At 46.8% G+C, this 27,752-nt stretch overlaps 1 protein-coding gene across 1 annotated transcript; it reads left to right on the top strand.

Annotated features, from left to right (window-relative positions):
• Positions 1-590: 590 nt before the first annotated feature.
• On the top strand, positions 591-27,220 carry LOC308568100 (inhibitor of carbonic anhydrase-like). Its single transcript, XM_081160565.1, has 17 exons — positions 591-748; positions 2,428-2,600; positions 4,405-4,513; positions 5,253-5,429; positions 6,180-6,327; positions 7,144-7,199; positions 10,277-10,455; positions 12,038-12,209; positions 13,083-13,225; positions 15,527-15,617; positions 16,798-16,854; positions 19,759-19,914; positions 22,651-22,792; positions 23,824-23,888; positions 24,559-24,743; positions 25,947-26,133; positions 26,909-27,220. The coding sequence occupies exons 1-17, from the start codon at positions 706-708 to the stop codon at positions 26,947-26,949; spliced, it is 2,124 nt and encodes a 707-aa protein (XP_081016691.1). The 5' UTR covers positions 591-705; the 3' UTR covers positions 26,950-27,220.
• Positions 27,221-27,752: the final 532 nt, after the last annotated feature.

Here is a 27,752-nt window from a genome sequence, read left to right as displayed (position 1 = left end):
GCCGCAGGGGCGGGTAGAAGCAGCCCAGTCTGGGGGCTGTGCCTCACCTGATCTCCGCCTTCAGCAGAAGAGTGGGGGTGGGGGATCCTTGTCATTTGGGGGAGGGGCGACTTCCCAGAGGGACCCGGAGTGGGCAACCGAGACGCTTTCGCAGGAAGGATCTGAGAATCTCTGAAGGCCAGGTTCAAAACGTTGAGCGTACGTGCGCACATGCTTTCCCGGGGGAAGGGTCCACAGTTTTCAGCCTGGGGTCTGCCCCCCAGTCCCGAGGAGTCTGTTAAAACCATGTAAGAGCTGCTTGGCGAGCTGAAGCCCCGGGGGTCAGGGCACGGGGCTCGCTCCCGTTGAATCCAGCCGGCTCCAGGGTTGCTTCGGTCGTACCTCCGGGGTACGGGCCCCTCGCACGGAGGTCCAGCCTCGAAGCTCCAGCCTTGCTGTTCGGGGCGCTGGGCCAAGGGGGGCGGCCTCGGGGCGGCGGGCTAGTGGGCGACCACTTGCTGTCCTCCAGCCCCGCGGAGGGCTCGGGCTGCTGGAGAGCTGCCCCGGGCAAGGCGGGGGTGTGGCGACGGAGATCAGCCGGGGGGAGGGGCGGGGCGGCGAACCCTCCGGAGGAGGCGGACCTGCTCCCCGCCCTTCCCCGGGAAGCCCGGTAAAGCCGGCGGAGGCGGGCAGGCGCCGGGGCGGTGCGCGGTTCCTGCGTCGGGGATGCGGCTCGCCGCGTGCGCCCTGCTGTGCGCGGGGGCGCTGGGTGAGTGCGCCCCCGGGCTGGGCGGGCTGAGCGCGGGCTCTGCGGGACGGGGACCTGGTTCCTGCCCAGGGTCAGCCGCAGCGGGACCCTGCACCCCCTGGGTCTGAGGAGCCACGAAGCAGCCTAGCGCCTGGCTGGCCCCAAAGTGCCTTCCGCCCAAGGTGCCCCCGGCCACCTGACCGACTTTGACCCCAGCAGAAGCCCCTTAGCGTAGGGCTGGGGTTCGCAAACAACGAGCAGCCGTCAAATCCAGCCTGCTGCCTAATGTTTTACAGCACCGGGATGAGCTAAGAATGGTTTTTACATCTTTGAATGGTTGAAAGAAAATCAAGAGAACAATAGTATTGACACATGTTAGTTACGTGAAATTCAAATTTCGGTTCCATAAATAAAATTTTATTAGAACACAGTGTGTTCCTTTAGGTAAGTGCTGTCCATAGCTCCTTTCAGGCTTCAAGGGCAGAGCTAAGTGGTTTCCACAGAGACTGTGGCCCACAACGCCTAAAATATTTACTCAGCCTATTACAGGAAAAGTTCATGATCTCTGGCCTAGAGGCTGTTGATCCCATTTACAGTGAAGGAAACAGGGACAGAGGAGAAGGAATTTTTATTATTATTAAGAGGGAATAAGAGAGAAGGTCACATGTCAAGTATGCTTGACTTGTCAAGTGTCTAACCAGAAGGATCTTTCCTGCTCTGAACTGTACAACACCTCCCATCCCTATGACACACCAGGAAGGTAGAGGAATGTAGGGGGAAAACCACCACCCTAAGATAGGATCCACCCAACACTCAGTGCTGGGTGACTCTAGGCTGCCCCTTGACCTCTCTGAGCTATTTTCCTCATTAGTTCAGTAGGAATTGCTTTTTCACAGTAAGTACACAGTTGTGGTGAAAGTGAAATGAGATAATGTATCTATCTAATGGCAGAGCTCTAGATATAGGTGAGTTATCACTGGTAAAAATCCTGCACATAAATGTAGGGGGCGCTATCCTGTGTTATGGGGTGGGCAGGGCTCTTGGCTGGGTAACTGTAAGGAAGGTAATGGTGCAAAGTCAATGAGCTCAGGCATGTGCAGAGCCCTCCCTGGCTCAACAACTGTTGTTTTTGTCCAGCTCTGGTTCTGTCAGGCCTTAGGCTGTTTTAAAACATTTCTGGAGTAGGATATTCTTACTTAGCTCCCTACATAATCTGGGCAGGGCAGAGGAAGGAGAAGGCAGGAAAGACAAAGAGTGCTGTGGGGGGCCCTCCCTGACCCACTACTGCCACATAGGGCCTCACAGTGAGCTCCTCAGGCGCTGGGGAAGGCTGGAAAGGTAGGTCCAGCTGTGGTCCAGCTACCTACGGCCACAGGGAAATCCAGAGCCCAGCTCCCCTTGTCTGTCCAAATTCTTCCTGAACAGGGCAGTGTTGTTTGTTCTTTCTCCATCCCCTCTCCTGGCAATGTCAGGGGCGGACCAAAAGTTCATTTTTCCAATCAGCTGTTTACAAACCAGAGGAAAGAGCTGCCTCCCCTTCTCTTGTCCCCAGGCTCAGAACACAGTGGAACATGTACCCTTCATTGTTCATGGACAGGAGTGGGAGGAGGACAGGACAGAGGGGGGGTAGCCTTCAAGTCCCTTCAGAGGGTGCTGCTGTCTCTCCCACTGGAAGGAGACCTCTGGCCTTTCTCCCCTAGGGCTGTGTCTGGCTGTCCCCGAGAAAACTGTGCGATGGTGCACCGTCTCAAATCATGAAGCCAGTAAGTGCACCGCTTTCCGTGACAGTATGCAAAAAGTCCTTTCTGAGGCTGGTCCTCTTGTCGCCTGTGTGAAGAGAACCTCCTACCTTGAGTGCATCAAGGCCATCGCGGTAAGTCACTGCTGCCTAAAGGGGAGTGGAAGACAGTCCATCTTCCTCTTGCTCCTGGTGTTCTGGAACAATTCTGTACTCACACATAGCAGCTGATGTGTGGGGCAGTCAACCCCCACTGTTAACAAAACCACTTCAGAAATGGACATAGGAGTGGCCATCTTTAATGATTCTTAAAGCAAAATCCAACATGCTCTGAAAGGGGACTGTTTTGAGGCCAGTTCTCTGAACTCAGGGGAAAAACAAGAATGTTTGCTATCAAAATGAGCATGTAACGTTGTTTGGAAGTTCTCGACACATCATGGGAAGTAGATGAATGGTGCTCATCGGGAAGAGGGATACAGATGGTAGTGACCCCTTTGTTTTCTAGGCTTTCCAAGATCCTCTTCACTGCTTCAGCACTGTTCCTGCTCATTTGAACCTGTGTCAGACCCTGGGCTGGGCAATGGGGCTGCAGTCGTGAATTTAAACACACATGGTCCTTACTCTTGAGGAGCTTACAGTCTAGTGAGGAGAGAAGGAAAACATGCAAACAAGTAGACATGTAATTCCAAATTGGGTGACGTACAATGAAGGGGGAAAGTAGAGTGCTCTGAGAGCACTGGGTGTCAGGGACAATCTCCCTGAGAGGGAACAAGGAAGCTGAGACCCCAGGGATGAACACGGGTAAGCCAGGAGCCAAGGTAGAATACTCCAGGCAGTAAACAGCAGCGTGTGCAAAGGGCCTGAGGCAGGGGAGAGCTGGGCTTGTTTGAGTTGCTGTAGAGAAGCCAGGGTGACCGAGCAGAGGAAGCAGGAGGCTGGAAGGAGTGATGAAGTGGAAGAGGTAGACTCAGCAGATGGAGCTTGATTAACTCAGGGAATCAGTGATTTGGTACAAAAACTGGCATATTCTTAATTGAATCTCAGTTACTATCATGGCTTAATTATAACCCTTTAATTATAACATATATTCAGCTTTGGTCTATGCATGCCCCTCTATATTTTTAAATATGTTAATAATATAAAATAATACTATCCACAAACCCACCACAAGTTCTCAAACTTCATTATTGCCTTCTTCTAGGACTACCTCTAGGACTACTTCTAGGGCTACTTTGCGGCAGCATTGGATCTATGGGAATGGTGCCACTTGGGGTGGTGGAATCCACTGACCCTGCTTACAGTGGCCTATGTGTTACCCCTTCCTGAGCAAACAGAATCCTGAGAATTTTCTGCCTTTTATTTTAGTTTTAAGACTTACATAGGTATGTGTGAATGTCCTTAAAGCCCCACTCCCCCATAAGGAGGGCTTCATAGTGACATCTGAGAAGGCCTCGGCAGAGGGCCCAAGATAAAGAGGTCACCAAACCAAAGCACCTGGGTTCTCAAGGTAAACGTGTAAGAGCATTGGCCAGGCAGGAGGACCTGAGTAATTGAATGCAACCTCCTTCAGAGCCTGTGGTGCATGGGCTGTGCACCCAGTCTGGTGTGGGGAAAGCAGCTTTCCGCCACAAGATCTGCTAGTTAAAGCCTCTGTAACTCAGGTTGATCCTAAAAGATCACATGGAGGTTTCTGGGCCAAGAACCAGACTTCTCACTAGAGAAAAGAAACAATCCATTCCTTCCTCTACATGGGGGAAATAGGAATAAGGTGGCCAGATTCCCCCACCAGGGCAGTGGAGTCAACTGAAGCTTGGGTTAGTGTGTGGTCTGGCCAAGTAGATGTTTTTTCTGGCCCCGCCAGTCACCCTCACTCACCTGGGTGTAGGTGGTCTTTCCTAGAATTGTAGGCTTCATTGGTGTCTGGTTTGTTCCTTTTCAGGCAAACGAAGCAGATGCTGTAACGCTGGATGCGGGTTTGGTGTTTGAGGCGGGCCTGGCCCCCTACAACCTGAAACCTGTAGTGGCAGAGAACTATGGATCGAAAGACAGTAAGTTCTTCCTGGGGACCCCGGAGAGTTCGTGGCTGTTGCTCTCCTGATAGATGCTTCTTCTGTCCTGGTAGACTCGTCTTGTTTAGGCAGGTAATGGAGGAGTGAGTGGGCAATGTGGTGCCCTATGAGCCCCACAAGCACAGCTCAGAGCCTCTGTGACTTGGGGCGGGTTGAGGACTGGTGCTGCTGACACTGATCTCCTGGGCCAGGAAATGTGCTCCCTGGAGAAACAGAGCAGGCTGTGTACAGCCCGACCTGAACCATGAGAGTTTAGAGCTGTATACAGATGTCCCCAAGAACCACGGGTGCCTCATGCAGAGGAAAGACTACACTAGAGCGAACACTCGGAGTCCCAAATAGCCTTGTGTCTTTTTCTGAGAGTAATCTGACTGTCCCTGGGCCTGTGTCTCTGGGTCCCAGGAAATACTTAGAGAGAGTCAGGAATGTGGCCTCCAGTTTCCTTGTAGGCTTAGGTTGGTAGGTGTAGGCAGACAACCTGCACGGCCAGAGTAGGGAAAATCATTGGGGCACATGTGCACGTGGCTTTCTTGCCTGTGTTTGTCCCCTCTGTGGTCCTTTCCGTCCCTGCAAGCCTAGGAAAGTTATTGTGATCCCTCCCTTTCTAGGACCCAACCCCACAAAAGTGTGGCTTGTCCCTAGTCAGGAGCCCAGCAGTGATGAGCAATGTTTCCCTGAGGCCCAGGCTGCGGGTCTCCCATTCACTGTTTCTTTGCAGATCCACAAACCCACTATTATGCTGTGGCCGTGGTGAAGAAGGGCAGCGGCTTCCAGCTGAACGAGCTCCAAGGCAAGAAGTCCTGCCACACAGGCCTTGGCAGGTCTGCTGGGTGGAACATCCCCATGGGCTTACTCTACTGGGAACTGCCTGAGCCACGTGAATCTCTTCAGAAAGGTAAGCAGGCAGGGGGCTGCGTGTCCTCAGGCAGATGTCCCTTCTTTAGGTGCCACACAGGCCACCCTGAGCTCACTCAGACATGATCAGGTGGTCATGTGTGATAATTCTTGGGGTGGAGGTGGGAGGTTAACCCGCTTTAAACTGGTCAGGTCTACCACACCAGCAGCCCTTGGGACGTTTCAGCTGAGTCTGTTCTCTAGGCTCTCGACACCTCAGCAGAGGCTTTTAGGAGGAGTGGAAAGGGAAGGGCATCAGTCCTGACAGAGGGTTCAGGCAGGATCAGGGTCCCTGGGCCCTACTGTCCACTTCCCTGGGGTGCTTTCCTTTGTGTGGCTCATGTGTTTCCCATTCTGCTGGAGCATTCTCTGGTGGCCATCTGCTGGCCATGAGCTTGGCATGCACCTGTCCTGGTGGGTCTCATCTCCTGGGCATGGCTTCCAGGGGAGATGTCTGTCTGAGCTGTTCCAGTGTGATGAGGCAGGGAGGGGACCTGACAGCAACAAGAGACAGGCCTTGGTTGGTGGTAGGCACAGCCCTGGTTCTTGGGGAGGGCTGTGGGAGAATAGTTGTTAACACGTCTCTTTTTGGAAACCTTGATCTTGACGAGTGAACACATACATGGGCAAGTTGGGCCTGTTATGGTGGTTCTGGTCACCCTCTGTTCACTCGTGAGCCTGGGCTGGGAGCTGTAAATGTCTTTGGCCAGGCTGGCTCATGCCTTGTGTTCCACATCTCTGTGTCGAGCAGCAGCGTCCAATTTCTTCGCGGGCAGCTGTGTCCCCTGTGCGGATCGGACAGCCTTCCCCAACCTGTGTCAGCTGTGTGCGGGAAAAGGGGCTGACAAGTGTGCCTGCTCCAACCACGAACCGTACTTTGGCTACTCGGGTGCCTTCAAGTGAGTGAGACTCCCCATTCCTCCCCTTCCCTCTGAAGATGGTGAAACTAAGGCACAGAGAGTAGACAGGGCCACCCAGACTACCTAAAGGGTCAGTGTGAAATCCAGGTCCTGAGTGCCTCCTAACCATCCTGAGGAGCAGTCTTCTCTGTGGGAGCCCCTCCTGTCTCCCCAGAGGCTGTGTTACCCTCCTGGACCCTCCTGGAGGGTGGAGGGAATAGACCCATCTCTGGGACTCTGGGATCCACAGACACAGGCTTGGGCTCCCAGCTGGCTTAAAGGCCAGGATCTCCCAGTTTGCTTCTCTCTGCCTGAGCATCTCCCTGTGTCTGGGACAGGAGCCTGCCTCTCCCCACCTCCCTCTCAGCCCTGTGAAGGCACCTCTCCCTACTCTATACTCAGTAAGAGAAATGGCTGCCACTCAAAACCAGAGCTAAACTGGCCGGGAACCAAAGCTATCCAGAGTTTCGATCCTCCATCTAAAAAGCTTTAAACCTTTATTTTTTAAAAAAAAATCTATTGCTTTTGGCTGCCTTTGAAGAGGAAGTGAGGGTCCTACTTTCATACCATCCCTCCCCAGAGTTGGCCGGGGTGTGGCTTCCAGGGCTCCTGCCTGCTTCAGCCCTGGCTTGGCTGTGGGGATTCAGACACTGCTCACACAGGGCCATCACCTCTGTGAGGACAGATGGCAGGCTGGGAAACTGTGGGCAAAGCCCTATGAGCCTGTGCCTGGGGCAGAGCCTTGGAGGGGCTGCACGGGGGAGGGGCAAGGCCCTGTCCTGGAGAGTGGCCTGACTGCTCTATCCTGTTCCTCAGGTGTCTGCAGGATGGAGTGGGAGATGTGAGCTTCGTGAGACATATGACTGTGTCAGGTAAGTGCTGGGTGGAGGAGGGATCACAGGCGCCACACCCTTGCCAGGGGAACTGGCTTTTGCCTGAAAGTTTCCCTACATCTAGAGATGGGTTATGACAGATCTTAATGAAATAGGAGTGTTTCTGTATAAAAAACATTTTTTGTTATTTGTACATTGTTTTAGTGCTCAATTTGTTGTCTAGAAATCCACTAAACAAATTTTCTGAATATTTAAACATTACTTAACAACTAGTAAAACAGAGTTTTAATAATAAAGCTCTCTTAGTCCCTGAAATATCCATGTCAAATTTAATCACATTCTTTTGAATGCTTCATTAGAAGCATTAGGGCTCCTAAATGCTTCAAAACCCTTCAGCAAACACAAATTAGCATAATGATTTCAGAACTTATTAGCACACCTACAATGAAATCTGTTGCAAAAGCATTATTACCATGGACAAAAGTATTTCTTCTTTATTTCTATATTTTTAAAAAAAAGCCTTTCAGAGTTTTGGCTAATTTATCAGAAACAAACAAAAGAGTTTTTCAGACATGTTGAGGTTACAGACTTTGGGTTTTATCACCAATTAAATTTCTATCAGATACAGAATACACTTATACCACTCAAGACGTTTAAAACCAAGTGCGTATTCACGATGCTAGGTTCATTTTAAAATTAACACCCACTACCTCAAGGAAAATTTTAAGTGCTTACTTTCTACATGTGCCTTTGTTCCTCATGATCTAGTTCTGTGTCTAACTCGAAACAGGAGTTTCGTGTGTTTTGTTCTCTGTTCAGCCATTCACAATTCACTGTCTCCTCATTACCACACATTGGCCTGGTTTGTTAGCATTTTGGTAATTGGCGCATGTCTTATTATTAGTAATTTTAATTAGTAGGGTCATCTGTGGGTTTCATCTCCCAGGGTCAAGTTGTTCCAAATAATTGTCACTGTTATCTGCTCTGGTTGCTCAAGTTACCACAGTTATGTCAGAGGGCAGCATCTTCTAACACTCACCCCGAAGTATTTGGAAACATCCTCACTTTCTGAAAACAACAGGTTGTCCCAGACCTCCTGATGTGTCTTTGCTGAAAGCCACTTGTCTGCTATTATACAAGACCCCTTATTAAAAGTAGAAGTTTATAAGAGATTATTCACTGGGCTTTAGAGGTGAACTTGAGTGTTGGTGATGAGTGACTGAGGTGGAAAAATTATTTCTTTCTGAAACTATTAGATCATATTGAATCTGTTAATTCTAACATTATGAAATCATTAAAAAAATTTTTAATATATAGATTTAAAATGTATTTTCTGTATGATATACCTAATTAAAATCGTAACAGTCACAAGAACTGTAATTGTACTCTCTCTTTCTTTATCCTAACCCAAGGATATGTTTTCACTGATTTTGGGGAGAGAGAGAGAGAAACATTGATGTGAGAGAGAAACATCAATCAGTTGCCTCCCGTATGTGCCCTGACTGGGAATCGAACCCACAACCTTTTGTTGTACAGGATGATGCTCGAACCAACTGAGCCACCTGGCCAGGGCTGTACGCCTTCTCTGTCGATGTGAGATTTTATCAACCCCAAAGACCTTCTATATGAGTTTCCTAGGACTGCCATAACAAAGTAACTTAAGCAACAGAAACTTATTGTCTTGTAGCTCTAGAGGCAAAATTCCAAGATGAAGATGTTGGCAGGGTTGGTTTCTTCTGAAGGTTGTGAGGGAGGATCTGTCCCGTGCCTTTTGCCCAGCTTCCGGTAGTTTGCTGGCAGTCTTTGGCACTCCTTGGCTTGTAGACACATCACCCCAATCTCTGTCTTTCCTTTCGCATGGCATTCCTCCTGTGCACATGTTTGTCTGTGACCAAATGTCCTCTTTTTGTAAGGACACCAGTCATAATGGAATAGGGCCTACCCTACTTCAGTATGACCTCTTCTTAACTAATTACATCTGCAATGACTCTATTTCTAAATAAGGTCACATTCTGAGGTCTGGGGATCAGAACTTCAACATGTGAATCTTGGGGAGGGAGGGACACAATTCAACCCAGAACACCTTCTAATAGCTAGATGAGGGGAACCAAAGAGCTTGTTTTCCTTATAAGGTTTTCTGGTCCTTCTCTGTGCCTCCAGAATGCCCTGACTGGCCTCCTAGGCCTCCACCCATCCCTCACCTCTTCCATCACCTTTCCCTGGTGGGCTCTGGCCTCAGGGGAGTGTTGCAGAGTGGGGGACCTGGATCGTGTTAGTATGACCACCTGTCATCCATAGGTTATCAAGTTTGATGAGTTACCTCAACTCTCTGAAGCTATTTCCTCTTCTCTAGAATGAGATAATTACATTGCTGGCCTCCTCCAGCTGTTACAAGGATTAAGTGACAAAGAGCATGGAGAAATTTCAGCACAGTGTTTGGTGTGCTGTGAGTGCCCTGTAAACATCAGCTGTCACCTTTCATATTAGCAGAGCCATAGGGACCAGGGGCGGTGGGAGGGCTCCGGGGCAAGCAAGCCTCCCAGCCCTGTCTGCACTGAGAACCAGTCACCTTGTATCCTGAGGCCTCAGGTTCCTCATCTGTAGAAAATGTATTTGGAAAAGATTCTCTTTTGGTCCTATTAGAGTTGTTAAAAGAATGACTGAAGAAGACAATTTCGGTGATGTAAACAAACTTCATTAACACTCCATGAAGCGGGCAATCTCTTTTTGGAGAACTGCAAAATGGGGAGGAAGGCAGGAAGCTTTACAAGACAAAGAATAAAGAACAGGGAAGAGACCCATAGGAAATATCTGATCGGCTGGGGCCACATTGAACACCTCGTTTGGGGTGAGAGGAACAAAGAAAGAAGTGCAGAGCCCAGAGTTGGGTTGGCATTTGGGGACTGGCTGGATACCGCGTTTCTGGTCAAGCAGAGACATGAAAGTTATCCAAGTTTTGGTTTGTTGATCTGGCATCCTGAGTAGGAGCGGCTCTATCTTGGGCCTAGAAGGTTATTACAACAAGGTCAAGCACTTTGTGTTTTAATGAGGAGGGCGGACCACAGCTGATGTCTCTGCCTACAGTCTGTTGGCTCCTCTGGACTTTTCTCCCTCAGAGAACCTTGCACACCAGGCCGACAGGGACCAGTATGAACTGCTCTGCAGGGACAATACCCGGAAGCCAGTGGACAAATATGAGGAGTGCCACCTGGCCAGTGTCCCTTCCCATGCCGTTGTGGCCCGAAGTGTGGGTGGCAAGGAGGACTTGATCTGGGAGCTTCTCAACCAGGCCCAGGTACTAAATCTACTGTCCTCCCTCCTGCTTGGGAGTCTCTTGCTTGGGTTTTGGGCACTTTCCTTCACTCTCTTATTGCCACTCTGGAAGTCCTTCTGGGTTCAAGACACAGCAGGAACCATACCACACATCACCCTCTTCACCCACAAGCCACACAGTCTGTATGCTTTTTAAAATATATATATATATCTTTATTGATTTCAGAGAGAGAAGGAAGAGGAGGAGAGAGAGAGAGATAGAAACATCAGTGATGCGAGAGTTGTCATTGATCGGCTGCCTCCTGCACACTCCCAACTGGGGATCAAGCCTGCAACCCGGGCATGTGCCCTGACCGGGAATCGAACCTCAGTCTCTGTGATCCTAGGTCAATGCTCAACCACTGAGCCACACCAGGCCGGGCAAGTTTGTATGTTATACACGGCAGAGGCCATAAACCCTTGCCTGGCACTGACCCGGTGGGCCAAAGACTCTGCAGAAGTTCCTGGTTGCCCCAGTATGTTCTTTTCAGCTCTAAACAGGTCCTCAGGATGCAGTACAGATGTCCCCCCTCCATGAACTGTTCCCCTGTTATCCTATTGGCACGTGATCCCGCCCTGGCTTCCCTCAGTGGCAGGTACCCCTCCATGTGCATTCATTCTTGGTGCTGCATTGGTGGCAGTCTCTCCCAGCCACCCCCCATTCATCACCTGGTCCCATCCCTGTCGGTGCTCTCTGCTCAGCACTGAGGTTCAGAGATGAACTAGACAAAGATCTTCCCTTGAGTTGCTCACAGAGAAATGCGGACACATATAAATTATCACCAGGTGGGATGGCACAACACTGGGGACATGGATTATGTACATTGTACTTGCGGAGGACAGAAGGACCAAGATTTGCAGGGTGCATCTGGGAAGGTTCCTGGGCCCCAGGGAATAAGCTGTGTGCACCGCAAGGAAGTGTGGAGGTTTGCCAGAGAAGGCAGCAGGTGACATTTATGCAGAGCCCCTGCAAAAGCAAAAAGCAGACAGACATTGGAAAGAGCGTGTGAATAGGTGCTGCGTCAGCTAGTTGGCAACAACTTTGGGCAACTCAGTGGGAGGTAGAGGCAAAGGGCCCTTCGTTTTGGTGGAGATCAGAAGGGGGAAGGGACTGCTTGAGATCCTTCAGTGGCAGGACTGGGCTGGGGGAGGAGGTACTCCTCACCTCCAGCCTCCATGGCCGGGTGCTGGGTCACCAGCGACTCCAGGATGAAGACCACCAGAGCCACCTGGGGCCCTCAGACTGCAGCACCGAGGCAGCCTTCACCGACTGCCCTGCGGGAACACAGCATTGGATAGGGGCAGCTGCTTGGCACATGATGACCCCAAACTCCGTACAAATCTGGGGAGCAGCCCCTGGCAGTTTCCCTGAGCCCGCACAAGGCTAACAAGCTGGGATCTGGGTAAAGCATTCCCTGGAGAGAGACCTGAGAAGCCCGTGAGCGCAGGGCCTCAGGCACTCATTCTTTTCCCCTTTCTGTTCTGATCTGGTTTGAGGTTTGTCTGCCCCTTAGCCTCTCTATGCCAGCCTCCCTCCTTCACTTTTTCTCTTATCCTTTGAACAGGAACATTTTGGAAAAGACAAGTCAGCAGAATTCCAGCTCTTTGGCTCTCGTCTTGGGAAAGACCTGCTGTTTACAGATGCCGCCCAAGAGTTTTTAAGAGTCCCACCTAAGATGGATGCCAAGCTGTACCTGGGATATGAGAATATAGCTGCCGTTCTGCGTCTCACGGGAGGTGTGTAAGGTCCTCGTCAGGCAGTGGGCAGGGTGGGGGTCAGAGGGGCTTTCCTGGTACCTGCAAGCCTCATCTCACCCAACCTTCACTGGCCTGCAGAGCCCAGGGGAGCTACCAGCTGCACTGGGTTTTAATGAGGGGATTTTCTGTTGAGCTGGGGAGAAGACCTAACTTACCTTCAGATTATAGACAACTTGAAGAAATGATGGCTCTGGCTTCTTTGTATTAGCCAGAGTTGCCCCACCCAACAGCAGAACAGGGCAGTAGCCCATCTTAAACTGAAGTGGGAACATGGCCTCTGCCACCATCAGGAAAACTAGAATTTCAGGGGGTTTTAATTCAGCTCCTGCCTCCCTCTGAATCCCTGTTGTTCCTTGCTTCCTTCCTTCTCTCTTTTATCTCCCTCCTTTTAGTCAACCAGTAGTTACTGAGCATCTACAAAGCCTCTGTATTAGATGTGGGCATACCTTGGTGAGCAGAGACATTGGGTGAGGGGAGGGCAAGCAGGCCCACCCAGAACAGAACACAGGACTACCAACTGGGGAATGCTCCCTGGATGGGAGAACCCAGTCCTGTAGTCCTGTAAGAGAAAACCCCAGAAGGCCCTGAGCTGGGCTGGTGCTCAGAGTGGCCTTCCCTGGGGAGGTGATGCCTGAGAAGGTGAGGTCAGCAGGGAGGTTAGGGTTGCTTTGCCTTCACTGCTCTGAGAACTGAATACCCATTTTTCCTGGAGGGTTTTGGGCAGGAATGAGTGGTGATGTGGGCATGAGACTCTGCTGCTGTTGAGGGGGACCCCATTGGGCAGCTACTCTAAACCCCCAAACCCATCTTGGTGCTTCCTTTGGATCCCTGGCTCTTCTCCACCCGTCCTAGGTGTGGAAGGCCCCCAGAGGGTGCAGTGGTGTGCGGTGGGCCACCATGAGATGGCCAAGTGTGAGGAGTGGAGTATTGTGAGTGGTGGCGTCTTAAAGTGTACCTCAGAGGAGACCATCGAGGACTGCATTGCTGCCATTGTGGTAAGGAAGGCCTTGCCTCCACAGCTGAGCTCAGACACCCACACACATGGTACTTCTGCTGAGACCTCCCAGACACCTCCCCATCAGTCACGAGGCTGAGATGCAACTGTTATGTGCTTCCCCCAACTCTCCAAAGACCCATCCCACTCCATCCTACAGACTCCTCCAGCTCAGGACTGGGGAGAAACAAAGAGCCAGGCCAAGTCCCAAACTCATTTGGTGCTCAGCTCTGCTGACCAGTGAGCTCTGAGCGGCGTCCTGCCTAGGACCTGTGGAAAGTGGGGTCATATCCTGGGGTGTGGTCAGGGCCCTTTGGATTGTGAAAGCAAATCAATCTTTTCAGTCCTTTAGTTGAAAATATAACTTTTTTCTGGTGATAAAAATATTACATGCTGGAAGAGAAATGAAAAATAAATAATATTATTCACAACTTCATAATTCAGAGATCATTACCACATACTTTTTGAGTTATGAAGCTGTATAATTAACTTTCTATTTCTCTTTAACAGATAATACTTTTGTGATTAGAAAAAATATATATAAATAAAGGACTGAGACATTGACCAACTCTGGAGACACACAGTCTTTCTTAGGAAAGAAGGTCCTAATTTTGGTAAAACCTCCCCGGAACCAACCCATAAGATTAAGATCTTGCAGCTTATACAGTCTCTTAACTTCATCAATTATAAGGGTTAAATGAATTTGAGTGCTCATAACATTGCTTGGCATATAGTAGCAGTCAATAAATGTTAGCTATTGCTATTATTATGTTTTAATGGCTGCATAATATTCCACCAAGTATCTCGGCCTCAGTGTACTTAACCAATTTCCAAATGTCTATATCTGAATGATCTCCCAATCCTTTGGAGATAGATAATATGGGAGCGAATATTTCTGTTCTTTAGTTGTCAGTATTTCTGAGTGTGCCTTTAATATTAACGACAGCTAGTATTTCTGCTTATGACCTCTTTACTTGCATTAACTCATTTAATCCTCATGATAAGCCTATGAGGTAGATGTTTCACCTATTTTATGGATGAAAAAAAAGTGCGTAGAATAGTGTTTAGGGATGTGTCCTTTGGAGTAGTCAGATCCCCGAGGCTGTGTGATATAGCGGTTATGAGCAGAAGCTAAGGAATTAAACTACCTAAGTTTAAGTCTTAGTGACCATCTATTGGACATATTACTTAACCTCTCTCTGCTTCAGTTTACTAATGTATAAAAGAGGGGAAATTATACAACCTACCTAATTGGATTTTGTGAGGAATACATGCAGTAACCACTGTAAAGTGTTTAGAAAAGGTCCTGGGACATAGTAGGGATTTGGCAAGTTTTTCCTTCTAGAGTTACTACTGTTTTAAATAGATTTTTAAAAATATAGATTTCTAGAAAAGCAGTTAAAAAGTCAAAAGCAAAGAGTGTGTATGTGTCTCTGTGTTTCTTTCCTGATGACCTTATCTTTGACTGTAAGTATACACTTTTTGCTCTGTTGGAAAAATTCATTGATTTAAATCATAACTTAATTATTACAGGAAGACCACATTTTATTGTGCTTTCCTTTATTGCACTTTGTAGATATTGGATTTTTTTTTTTTTTTGGAAGGCAAGATCCTCCACCAGCAAAAAGATTAAGACTTGCTGAAAGCTCAGATGACAGTTAGCATTCTTTAGCAATAAAGTATTTTTTATATTAAGGTATGTGCATTGCTTTTTAGAAATAATGCTGCTTCACACTTAATAGACTATAGTATAGTGTAAACATAACTTTTATATGCAGAGGGAGACCAAAACATTCATGTAACTCTCTTTATTGCTACATTTGATTTTTTGCGGTGGTCTGGAACCAAACCACAGTATCTCTGAGGTATGCCTATAATGAATTATTTAAGTAGAGAAATTAATATTTATTGAAAATTTTTGCTGCGCCAGGGCTCTGAGTATAATGCCAATAGGGTATAGGACCAGAACTGAACTCTGCCAGAAGAAAACGTGTTCCATAGAAAGAGATAAATGCAGTCATTAGTCCGGTCATGTAGATCATTGAGTGACAGTGATACAGTGAAAGTCTAGTGAGGCTATGTCCAGCAGTAACCTGGTTGAGCTCTTTCTCTTGGGTCACCAGGCCAAAGGCATGTCCAGTTTTCTAAACCCGTGTTTATGTGGCAGAAGCTTTGGGTGATCTACGATTTGGTTAATCACAAAGACATGTGACATGAAGCCAATGAGATGGAAACCTCTGAGGGTCAGTGAGACAGGGTAACAACCTCACTATTGTGCCGCTAATTTATTTCCTAACTTCAGAAAGGAGAAGCTGATGCCATGAGCTTAGATGGAGGCTTCATCTACACGGCGGGCAAGTGTGGTCTGGTGCCTGTCCTGGCAGAGAACTACAGTAAGTGGAAGGAAGTGTCTCTCACTGTTTTGTTCCCTCTGGGCCGTGGACTTGGAGACGAAATAATTTAGTTCATTGTTGAGATAATAATAACTATTGCTGGAGTGTAGGGGGCTAGTAGATAACATGCTTCTTCCTGAATGTCAGAGCCAATTAAGATATAGATATAGGATTTAGGCAAAAAGATATAAAAATATCACCTTTATTATTGAAATAGAGATATGGGAGGTCATGGTGTAGAGGTGGCCACAGTGCTTGCCAAATTGCTCTTGAGTTGGAGTTGCCCACTAATTCAGGAGAATAGCTCTCCCTGGGCTTACCCCATGGCTGAGGGCAGAGGAAAACATTTTGTCATAGGAGAGAGGCTCTAAACCACCCTCTCCCAATTATCCTCAAGAAAGAAATAAGGGGCTGAGCCACATGTGCCTAGACCCTATCGCCAAATTTACTAGCCAAAATTAACTCGCGCCAGCTGCAATGGAAGACTGAGGGGTGGGGCCACAAGGTCATGTTCTTTAGTGGGGATCTGTCCACATGAAAAAATAAAGTCAGAGAAGAGGATTTCATCAGTACCATTCGTTAAACACCTCCTCTGCTAGGCAGTGAGCAAGAAACATACATTATCCTTCAAAACAAAACAGCTGTGTAACACAAATAGTGGTATGTCCATTTTACAGATGTGAAAACTAAGACTTAGAGAAGTTCAATGCTGTGCTCAGGGTAGGATGAAGACTACATCTAGGTCTCTCTGCCTCTATGGACTGGTTCATTGCCCACCGACATAGCAAGAATATAATGATTGCCTATCACAGCCCAGAGTTCTGAAGGGAAGAAAGATGTCAGGATGACTCAAATCACACAGCAAATGCAAAAGAATCTTTGTCCAGATCTCCACTGGTCTCTGCCTCCCTTTCAAAGGGCATTTCATTTTCTTTCTCTGCATCTACCTAAGTATTGGAGAGAGTCTGGGATGAAACCTAAAGTTCAGATGGCAAAGATCAGGGAAAGAGGAGGTAGATTGGAACTGCAGAGCCTAGGCTTGTTAATGACCATGAGACTGCTTAGCTGGTGTTTCTCCTCACTTAATTCTTAACTCTTATGATTGAGAAGCTCATGACTTTGGATGAGTTTGTGAGAGTTTACTGCCATGTACCCCAATTCTTTTTCTTTTTCTTTTTAGTGCCTAAAGATGGCAATGAGCAGCTTGGGTCTAAGTGTGTGAATACGCTCATGGAAGGTGAGTCAGAATCAGTAACCCTGGGGCTCAAAGGTAAAGGCCTGTGCTTTGGAGAAGGGTGACGAAAGCCTTAAGACTAAACAAAGGTTACTAGAGTTGTAAAACAATAAAGGAGAAGGAGAAGAAGACACCACAGTTAATTGTTAGGGAGCAAGTCTACCATGAAGCTGTAACAATGGCTGTTTGTGGGTTACTTCACCGATGGCAGGACTCCTGCTTGCACTATTCCTGTTTCCTTTTCTCAGCAAGCCTCTAGTATGTGGGCATCATTGTTTCATATTATATAGATGGGGAAAGTGAGGCTCAGGGACTGTCCCTTGACCAGCGCCACACAGCCAGGAAGTGGCTGCACCTAGGCTGGAGAAGTGGTGGAAGGAAACCCTGTGTCCTTCCTGACCAAGCACACTGCTCCTTGTCATATGACCATCTCCGCATGAAGGTCAGCACTGGGGCAGGAGCCCATTCCTGACATTTCTGGGGCCTTGCTGCTAATGAAGATGAGGAGGAAATGAGACCAACCCTTTAGCTTTTAGCCAGCTGGATTTGAATAGCAGGGGAGTCAACCTCGTCTTTAGAATAGACCAGGTGACATGTTCTCCCATCTATGACTCCCCTAGGCAGAGAGGGTCTGTATCTGTCTGAGAAGTACCTAATCTTGGGCATTAGGTAGAGCACTGGCTCTCCTTCTAGTGTAGTACCTGGACCAGATGCGTCAGCCTCACCTGAAAACGTATTAGAAATGAAAATTATTTGGCCCCACCCCAGATCTACTGAGTGAACTCCCAGAACGGGGCCACTGCTCTGTGTTTTAAGAAGCCATCAGCTGATTCTCATGCACATTAAGGTTTGAAAACAACTGTGATGAAGGTTCCTGAGATGAAAACAGGTGGTCATTTGGGTTTGGAGTTTTTCATTTTCTTTTTTGAATTTAAATTTTTTTAAATCAAAATATGGTTGGCATATAATAAATTAGTTTCAGGTATACAACATAGTGATTTGACATTTACATATCTTACAGTGTGCTCACCACACTAACCATAGTAAACATCTGTCATCATACAAAATTATTGCACTATTATTGACTACATGGCCCTTTACCTTTTTCACCCATCCCTTCACCCCACTTCACTCTGGCAACCATCAGTTTGTTCTTTATTTCTATGATTCTTTTTTTGTTTGTTCTGATTTTTTTAATTCTACATATAAGTGAATTATATCTTTCTGTGCCTGACTTGTTTCAGTTAGCATAATACACTCTAGGGCCATATATATATGTCAGCCACATCTTCTTTATCCATCCATTCATCTATCTATCGATGGATGCCCAGGTTTCTTCCATGTCTTGGTTATTGTAAATAATACTGCAGTAAACATAGGGGTACATGTATCTTTTTGAATGAGTGTTTTTGTTTTCTTCCTATAAATACCCAGAAGTGGAATTGCTGAGTCGTATGGTAATTCTACTTCTAATTTTTTGAGGAATCTCCACACTGTTTTCTATAGTGGCTGCACAAATTGCAGTGCCACCAGTAGTGCATGGGGTTCCCTTTTCTCCACAACCTCACCAACACTTGTTATTTGTTGATTTTCTGATAATAATCATTCTGACAGGTGTGCGGTGATAATCGTTGTGGTTTTGATCTGCGTTTTCCTGATGATTAGTGATGTTGAGCATCTTTTCATATGTAGCCCAGCCATCTGTATGTCTTCTGTGCAGAAATGTCTCTTCATATCCTTTGCCCATTTTCAAAATGAATTTTTTTTGTTATTGGGTTGTAGGAGTTTCTTATATATTTTGGATATCAACCCCTTATCAGGTTTATCATTGGTGAATATATTCTCCCATTCTACCCAGTAGGTCGTATTTTTGTTTCCTTCACAGTGCAAGAGATTTTTAGTTTGATGAAGTCTCCTTTGTTTATTTTTGCTTTTGTTTCCCTTGCTCGAGAGGACATATCCAAAAAGATATTACTAAGGCTGATGTCAAATAGTTTAATACCTATTTTTTTTCTAAGAGTTTTATGGTTTCAGGTCTTATATTTAAGTCTTTAATTCATTTGAGTTTACTTTTGTATATGGTGTAAAAGGGTGGTTTCTTTTTTTTTTTTTTTTGCATACATCTGTCCAGTTTTCCCAAAACCACTTGTCTAAGAGACGGTCATTTCTTCATTGTCTATTCTTGCTTCCTTTGTCATAATTAATTGACTAGACAAGCGAGTTTCTTTTGGGGCTCTCTATTCTGTTGTGTTGATTTAGTCTGTTTTTTGTGCCAGTACCATATTGTTTTATTATTTTTTTAAATGTATCCTTATTGATTGTGAACCTTGAAAATCGGAGACTTAACCTTAAAAAAGAAGTCATTAAAGCTCTTTCTTTTGGATTCTATTCAACAGAAATATTTAAATAGGAACACACTCATAGGTACAAAGATTTATATAAACGAGTGGTTTAATAGGGAAAGATGGGTCACAATGCACATGCCCACCAGCAGGGGGATTATAAAATACAGTACTTCCACACAGTGGAACGTAACTTAGAGTCAACCAACAAAGAGAATGAGAGAGCTGAATCAAAAAGGTGTCCATGATGTATCACTGAGAAAGAATCAAATAACTAGAAGAAAAGAATGTATAGCAGGATTCAGTTGAACGAGTGTGAAGGTGGTGTGTAAATACTTGTGAATGTATGTATGCAGACACATCTGGAGCAGGAGTGTCATTCTGTTTGGCCCAGTACCTAACGACAGTTACTCGCAGGGGCTTCTGCTAGAGTGAGGTGAGGGACTCAAACTCTTCCCCCTCCCTGGAGAGAGTGGCAGGCAGGGGCTAGCTGCAGCAGCTCTAGAATACATTGTCGGAGGGCCCCGGAGCTACTGAAAGTGCATCTCGGTATCTCTGTTGCAAGGTTACTACGCCGTGGCAGTGGTTAAGAAATCAGACGCTGACCTCACCTGGAACTCTCTGCGAGGCAGGAAGTCCTGCCACACCGCAGTTGGCACTTCTGCCGGATGGAACATCCCCATGGGCTTAATATACAACCAAACTGGGTCCTGTAGATTTGGTAAGTGTGTTCTAGGAGGTGCTGTGGCAGCCCCTTCCTTGGGCCTGTGCTTGTGTAGGGGAGAAATTCAGTTCAGTGGATGGCAAGGAGTGACATAAAAGGGCTGAACAGACATTGTGGGCGATCTTCACATGTCCCTGAGCAAGTCCTCCCCTTTCACCTCACCTCCTTGCTTCCAGGGGAGTGGCTCAGCCCAAAGGACAGATTTTGGGGAACTATTCTATTCTTTATGTCTTGCAGCCAGCTTAGGGAACAAGCCTGGGGCTGCAAAGCAAGAGTGGGGGTGTGCGCGCAAATGTGTGCATTGTTTTCCCAAACAAACTGGCTGCTTTTTAAAATGGAAAACCTTACACCAGGAAGTCCTTAAGTGCTTTATCTTTCACTTTCATCTTCACCTCTCTCAGGTTCCCTTATTAGCCATTTTAGCAACATTCTTGCCAATACCTAAAAGACTCCTGCTCCCCTGCTTTCCCCAGCCACCTGACAAATCCCAGCCCTGTATGAACCCCGCCACCTGTTCTCTTCTCCCTCTGCACCTGAGCAGCTGAGCATGGCTGGAGAATGTCACAGGGCGGAACAATTCGTTCCCTGGAAATGCCCCAGCTGCTGGCCTCCGTGGGCCCCCAGCACGCAGGGGCACTCCCACTGCTTCTCTGTTCCACACCTGGCACTTCCCAATAATTATCCTAATGTTCTAATTGGCCACACATCTCCATCCCACACCTATCTACCACCTTTCTCAGCAGATGATCTCATCTGCACCTGCAATAGGCGACTGAAACCGCCAGAAAGGTTCCCCCCTCGACATCCCACCGCCAAAGCTGTGCCTCCTGATGGCTGTGTGTGCTCAGCCTCCCTCCACACCCAGCCAGTCCCTTCACCTGCACTCAGGTGTGGGCCCTCCCCTTGCTCCCCTCACCAGGGGCTCATACCCGCAGTTGCTTCTTGTCTGGTATATCCAACAATTTCTTTCAACATGTAAACACACCCAGTGTCTCCATCTTTAAAAACCCTCCCTCTCCCAACAGCCTCTTCCAGCTCCTGCCTTCCCTCTCTTCCCCTTTACTCCCAGGCTTATTAAGAGCCTGGTCTGAACCACTCACCTCCCACCCATTCCCTGCCCTTTGGCTTTCTGCATCATTCTACAGAAAGAACTCTGGTCAAGGCTACCGTGACCTACTTGTTGCTTAATTGAAAGGGCATGCTCCAGTGTTTTTCTATATGACCTCTCTTTCTTCAAATCACCTTAAAACATTATCTCCTGGCTTTTATGAAAACATACTGCCTTGGTTTTTCTCCTATCCCTTCAAAGCCCCCTTTCCCAACCTGGTTAATAAATGCTTGAGTTGCTGAAAGCAATGTTTTTACCCTCTCTTAACCCATGCCTACAGCCTTCATTACTATCTAAACAAATATTGTATGTAGAAAACTAGGCATATAGCAAGCACTAGATAAATGTTTGCTGCTGTCACCATTGTTAACATTATGTCTATATGTTTATGAAATCAAGTTTTTATCCCTAGCACAGATCTCTCCTTGACCTCCAGACCTGTATATATGAACTGCCCACTTGACATTCTCTACTTAGATATCTTAAAAGAACACGAACCTCAACCTGTCCAAAACAGATTACACCACCTCTGCTGAGCCTGGTCCTGCTCCTGAGCTGCCCAGCTCGGTGGAGGACCCCACAGTCCAACCACCCGCCCCAGCTGGAAACCTGGAAGCTGTCATCCTCCACACACCCATCCATCACCAGTGATGCCAGTTTCTCTCCCCTCCACCTCTCTCCCTCCCTCCCCTCTGTGCTACTCTAGTCCAAGCTGCCCCCACCGCCCCTTGGCTACTGCAGTAGCCTGCTGCATGCACCCCACATCTGCCCTGGATTCTATCCACTTTGCTGCCAAACCGTTCTTTGCGAAGAGCAGATCTGACTCTGTCCTGCCCAGCACTGTCTAAAGCCCTTCAGAAGCTCCCTATTTCTCTAACAAAAAAGAACAAAATCTATACCAAAGTGTCAGAGTTCACATGTGGTCTGGATCCCTGCCCCCTCCCTGCTCACTCTTGCTATGGGTGGCCTTTTGCCCCTCACCCCACCCCCACCCTGGGTCTTTGCAGATGCTGCTTCCTTGCCTTTCACTGGGTAATTCCTATTCATTCTTCATCTCTCGACTGAGGCCTCTCCCTGACTCTCAGGTCTGCACCGGGTTCCTTTAGCTGCAGCCTGTGGTATTGTATTTTTTCCCCCAAAGCAAGGGGCAAAAATCACTGTGTGATTACTCTAGTTGTGACAGATGCCCCACAGACTTGGGTTCCAGGAAGGTGGGTCCTCGCTGAGGTGCCCTGGAGCCCAGCACAGGGCTTGGTGGCTGGGCCTCTCAGGACCCTTCTTGAACTTGGAGTCATGATGGCAGGCCTTGTAAAGAAGGGGAGGAGAGCAGAGGTCAGAAAACATGTGGGACAGGTTCAACCAGCCAGGACTTCCAATTTTGTCCACTCTTAGGATTAAATCTGTGCCCGTTCTTCCTGTGCCTGGACAGGGTGGGCTTTTGTGAGCTCACAGACTCTTGTCCCAACTTCAGCTAGTTCCCCTTTACTTTGCTCCAGCTGCAACTTTAAAAAAGTTTTCAAATAATATGGTACCAAATACCTGAGTGTCCCAATTCTAGGGACAAAAATCTGGGGCTTTCTTGCTAACACAGGCAGGAAGAGCTGATCTCGTTTCCTCCTGCGCAGATGAATTCTTCAGTCAAAGCTGTGCCCCTGGTTCTGATCCAGATTCCAGTCTCTGTGCTCTGTGCGGCGGCGACGGCAATCCAGCCCACGCGTGTGCTGCTGACAGCCACGAGAAATACTACGGCTCCAGTGGGGCGCTCAGGCGAGTAGCGTCTGTGCGCGGCCTTTCTCTTTGGCAAACCCGTGACCTTCTTGCCCTTTTGCCTTTTTCATCATCCCAGCATCTGGGTGCTGCGTTAAGGGAGAGCCAGAATTCGGGACTAGAACTGCAAATTCCCAGTGGCCCCAAGGATTCAAGTTCAGCCCCTTCTTGAGAACCACAGGTCTAGAATAGAGAAAGGAGAACAGGAACGCCCAAGTGAAGTTCATCATTGGAAAGCTGTCTGGTTACCTCACTGCTGAGGTGCAGACACACGTGAGGCAGATGAGCATGCTCATCCAGGACTGGGACTGGATGAAGGGGGCTAAAGGAAAGGAACAGGGAGAGGGAGCTTAGGAAAACGAGTGGGAGTAACTAATCCTAGCCAAGTATAGACAGACCTGAGGTTAGGGGAGAGAGAGGACTGGAGAGGTGCTCCTGATAATTAATAATATCAATTTACAACTGACAATGTCATAAAACCGATGTTAATGTGAAAATTTCTCATGAGGAATGCACCTTAGCCACTGACAAGCATTTTCCAGGGGGTTAAGTGTAAACAAGTATCTAATGATGCACATTAACTTTGTTAAGGCTGATTAGGCGTATGGGTGTGATGAGACTCCTTCAGAATTATATCTTGCATGCTGGCTTTAACCTCTGATGTGAGTTTAGTTTTGATCCAACCAGACAGTCATCCTTGAAAATCCCTGTTCACAGGAGAGTACAAGCATCTCCTCTGGAGAAACTGATCAGCATTTAATATAAGGAACAATAGAAACTAAATAAGCTGATTTCTTTTATTATTATTATTATTATTATTATTATTATTATATTATTATTATTATATTTCTCCTCGAATTCCCAGGGACAGCCAGGCATTACAATTGTGTGTGTGGAAGTGGTGGGCAGTAGTTGTACCAAGTGGCCTGCGTGGAGGTGGAGGGGGTGTGAGCCTCTCAGTGATTCCCTCTTGGTGTCTCTCCCTCCCACCCCTGTTGGTCTTCCTCGCTGACCTGACCCTTGGTGTGCAGGTGTCTGGTTGAGAAGGGAGATGTGGCCTTTGTGGAGCACCCCACAGTCCTGCAGAACACAGACGGTACGTGTCTGCTCTGTCTTTTCCTCCCCTGGAAAAATCTGAGTCTCTTATGGGAAATCACTCCCCAGTTGGGTAATCAAGAATGTTTATTAAGTCAATCAGACTCTAGTGACTTTGGCCATAACATTTTTTAAATTTAGAGGATGAGAAAATTCTTCATGTCCAATCAGACTTGACAGGGTTGGTTATCACACTGGCCTTGAACCCAGCTGACAAACATGCAGAGGATGCAGGCCATCTGAGCACATCTGGCTCTCTTGATTTATGGGCCTTCTTGGTATATTCTGGATACAAGTTTTTGACAGATATATTTACTGAAAATACATTGTCCATCTCTGAAAACTCTTGCCTTTTTACTTTCTTACTGATGTCTTTTGACAGACATTCTTTATTTTAATAGAGTTTAATGTGTCAATCTTTTGCTTTCTGGCTCATGCTTTTTCATGCCTGTTTAAGAAATCTTTGTCTTTAACGGGACTGAAAAGCACTAATCAGAAAGGTTATGAGTTTGTGAATTTATGGATGTTTCTCTTCTGCTTTATTTTAAAAGCTTTATTGTTTTGTTTCTCTGTGTCTCTGTGATTCTCCCAGACACGGGTGGTTGGTCACATCTCCCCAGTGAGGGCACCTCGATGAAAGCTATCAGTTGTCCTGGCTTCTCTCTCCCCAGGGAAAAACCCTGAAGACTGGGCTAAGGATCTAAAGCAGAAAGACTTTGAGCTGCTGTGCCTTGATGGCAGCAGAAAGCCTGTGACTGAGGCTCAGAACTGTCACCTAGCCATAATCCCAAATCATGCTGTGGTCTCAAGAGAAGATAAGGCAGATTTTGTTCGAAGAATGCTCTTCAACCAACAGGTATGGGCAACTGAATGCTCAGCTCACTTGCAGACCTGCACAGACACACCCCAGCCCAGGCTCACAGTCTTTCTCCCTGGGCAGTGGAACTTTAGTCTTGCAGCCCTTTCTCTGATGAAAGCAAAGGCTGCTGGCTGTGGTCACTTCTTGCTCTGGGGCCATCTAGGATATCAAAGCGGACTGGAATAGCCTCAGGCATGTGGGCATCTGAAGCGTCTCCCAGAAACTCCCTTGGCTCTCTGAGCAGAGTCATGGTTCCTCTTGGGCTTGTTCTGTCACAGAAATAAGGGAGTTAGCTCAGTGCCCTTCACACTAGGCTGAGCTATATGGGAGAAAGGCAGACTGGAGGTTACGCTATCTGACCTAGATTGATCCCAATGTGTTTCCTGAACCTGGCAAGTGGGATGCTATTTTAGGCTTCATGAAAGTGATAAAGCCAATATTCAGATAATTTATGACCTTTATAGGCAGCCAAAAAGGGCTGGTCCTATGTAGCAACGGGCTGTGTAAATCAAGTGATGTTAGGGAAAACCCAGAGCCTTGTTGAGTAATCCATGTCTTAGCATATGCTGCCCACACATCCCAGTTAAAGGACAACCTGGGGAGAGCTGGCAAAACCAGAGGCTCTTGGTCACAGACTTTTGAAGGGATGGGTCTCATACAGGGTGAGCTGCCGCCTTGGTTATAGGGGAAATGGACAAAGGAAGAGAGGGGAGGGGAAGGAAGAGATGGAAATGGTTGGGTACCTGGGCAGATCCAGAGGATAGAAGAGGCAGGGTGGCAAGGGCTCCGCGCAGCAGGAAGACATGCAAGTATGACCCAGAAAGTTGAAAACACCTGGCAGTGACTGGAAGAACAGTGACACAGTGGCAAACTTGGAGCTCTTTCTATTTAGCACTTGCTTAACACATGCCACCTCACTGTTTCTATTATCTCCATTTACAAATGAGTTAACTGAGGTTCAATAAGATAATAAAGAAGTTCCCTGAAGTCACATGACAAGGAAAGACAAGCCCAGGATTTGAATGCAGAGGCCAGGCTCTTTGCCATTTTACTATGGTGCCTCCAAAGCTGTTGCTATGTTCCAGGTCTCCTAGGGGCTAGAGCTGAGCAGTCCAGCAGACTCAGGGCTTTTGAGGCTGAATACACGATCCTGTGCTCCCTGGCGCTGCCAATCACTCACTGTCTGTCTGTTTGACCCAGGAGCTCTTTGGAAGAAATGGGTTTGAATATATGATGTTCCAGTTGTTCAAATCCTCAACCAAGGACCTGCTCTTCAGTGATGACACGGAATGTTTGGCTAAACTTCAGGACAAAACAACTTATCAAAAATACTTAGGGCCAGAGTATCTCACAGCTATTGCTAATGTGAGACAATGCTTACCCTCTGGTGAGTAGAATAAAACACTGGAGAGCAAAAACGTGGGGTCAGATAAACATGTTTGTATTAAGGACCATCTCGTGCTAAGCCCTGGGCTGGTGCTAATCGGAGCACAAGGATTCAGGGAGCTTGCTCCTGGCCCTGCAGGAGGATTCAGACCCACCAGTGAGGTGACTCCATTAGACAATAGGATAAGACACTAGCTGGAAAAAGGCCAAATATTTGAAGGAGACAGAGCGTGAAACAGAACTTGAGATCATTTGGAAACTGAACTTGTTTACATATGTACTTCTTTTTTTTTTGCTAAAAAAAAAGAAAATGTATATATGTGAGCACTTCAAATGTAGGGCAAAGGTTGGAAAATGATGTAATACTACTGAGAGGACCAATTTTCAAACATTTTAAGTAAAATGTAAAAAATAATATTAATAGAAACAAATTAAGCGTAGTTAACACAATAGTAGGTCCTTTCTAGCTAGAATGGCAAAGCTGCCTCAAAAAGAAGTAAGTTGGAGAAATAAAATTAGAGCTTGGATAATCAAATTATTGGGAGTGTACTTGAATTTTTGTTGAATTATTTCATGTGTTGAGATAATGACAGCAGGAGGAAAAACAATGTGGGTAGTTAAGGATAGCACTGACATTACCTGGGGGGGGGGGGGGGAGAGTTTGTTTTAAAAAAATCTTTATTACCTACTATTTACTTTTAGAAAATAGGAACAGAATTGTGTTGAGTAAGCACAGGCAGTGCCTGAAGGTCTTTCTCTTATGTTGTGCTTCACAGACCTCCTTGACGCCTGCACATTCCATGAAGTTAAAAAGTGATCAAAGTGGGCAACTGCAGAGACGCTCAGAGCCTGCAGATACGATGGGGCCACATTCTCACCTGTCTGCATGTGGGTCTGTGTTAACACCAGTTATCTTCATATTTATGTGGCATAACTGATGCAAAAATTGAAATGAATAAAAACTATTGTCTTCTCAGAAAACTTCCTTAAACGCTCTCACATTGGGGTGGGGGAGGAACTATTTCTTTGTGCTAGAATTGTGCTTCTGAATTTAATCTCTAGTAAAGTGTACCTTTTTTAAAGCTCAACTTCCCTCCCTACTCTTCGATTATTCTACCCAAAGTGAAGTTGGGAAGAGATACACATGCTCAGCATTTGCAAGCCAAACAAGTTGACTACACTATTCCACTGACTTCCCTCTTTTATCTTTTGTGCTCTTATTACCATACATTTTACTTCTGCATGTTAGAAAAGCCACAATACATTTTTATTATTTTTACATCAAGCAAACAATTATCTTTTAAAGATATTTAAAAATGAAAAAGAAGAATCTTTACTCTTTACCCACATATTTACTGTTTCTGGCTCTCTCTATACCTTTGTGCAGGTTACATCTTTTAGATGTTTTGTGGGCATATTTTTCTGGCATGCTTTCATTGTCTGTACAGTAATTTCTCTCCTTTTTTAATTTTTTCTTGTAATAACTTTGTATGTCATTTGACCATGGGACTTCCTGTGGCTCAATTTTAGGGGAAATTTACTTTCCTGCACTTTTAGAATAAGGCTGTTTTTAAGAAATGTTTTCTGACTTCACAGAGCACCCTCTCTATTGTTTTGTGC

This window comes from Miniopterus schreibersii (genome assembly GCF_964146895.1).
Source record: "Miniopterus schreibersii genome assembly, chromosome: 15".
In the NCBI taxonomy this organism is placed as follows: domain Eukaryota; kingdom Metazoa; phylum Chordata; class Mammalia; order Chiroptera; family Miniopteridae; genus Miniopterus; species Miniopterus schreibersii.
Note: the sequence above shows the minus strand (reverse complement) of the source record. Positions and strands in the feature narration are given on the sequence as shown.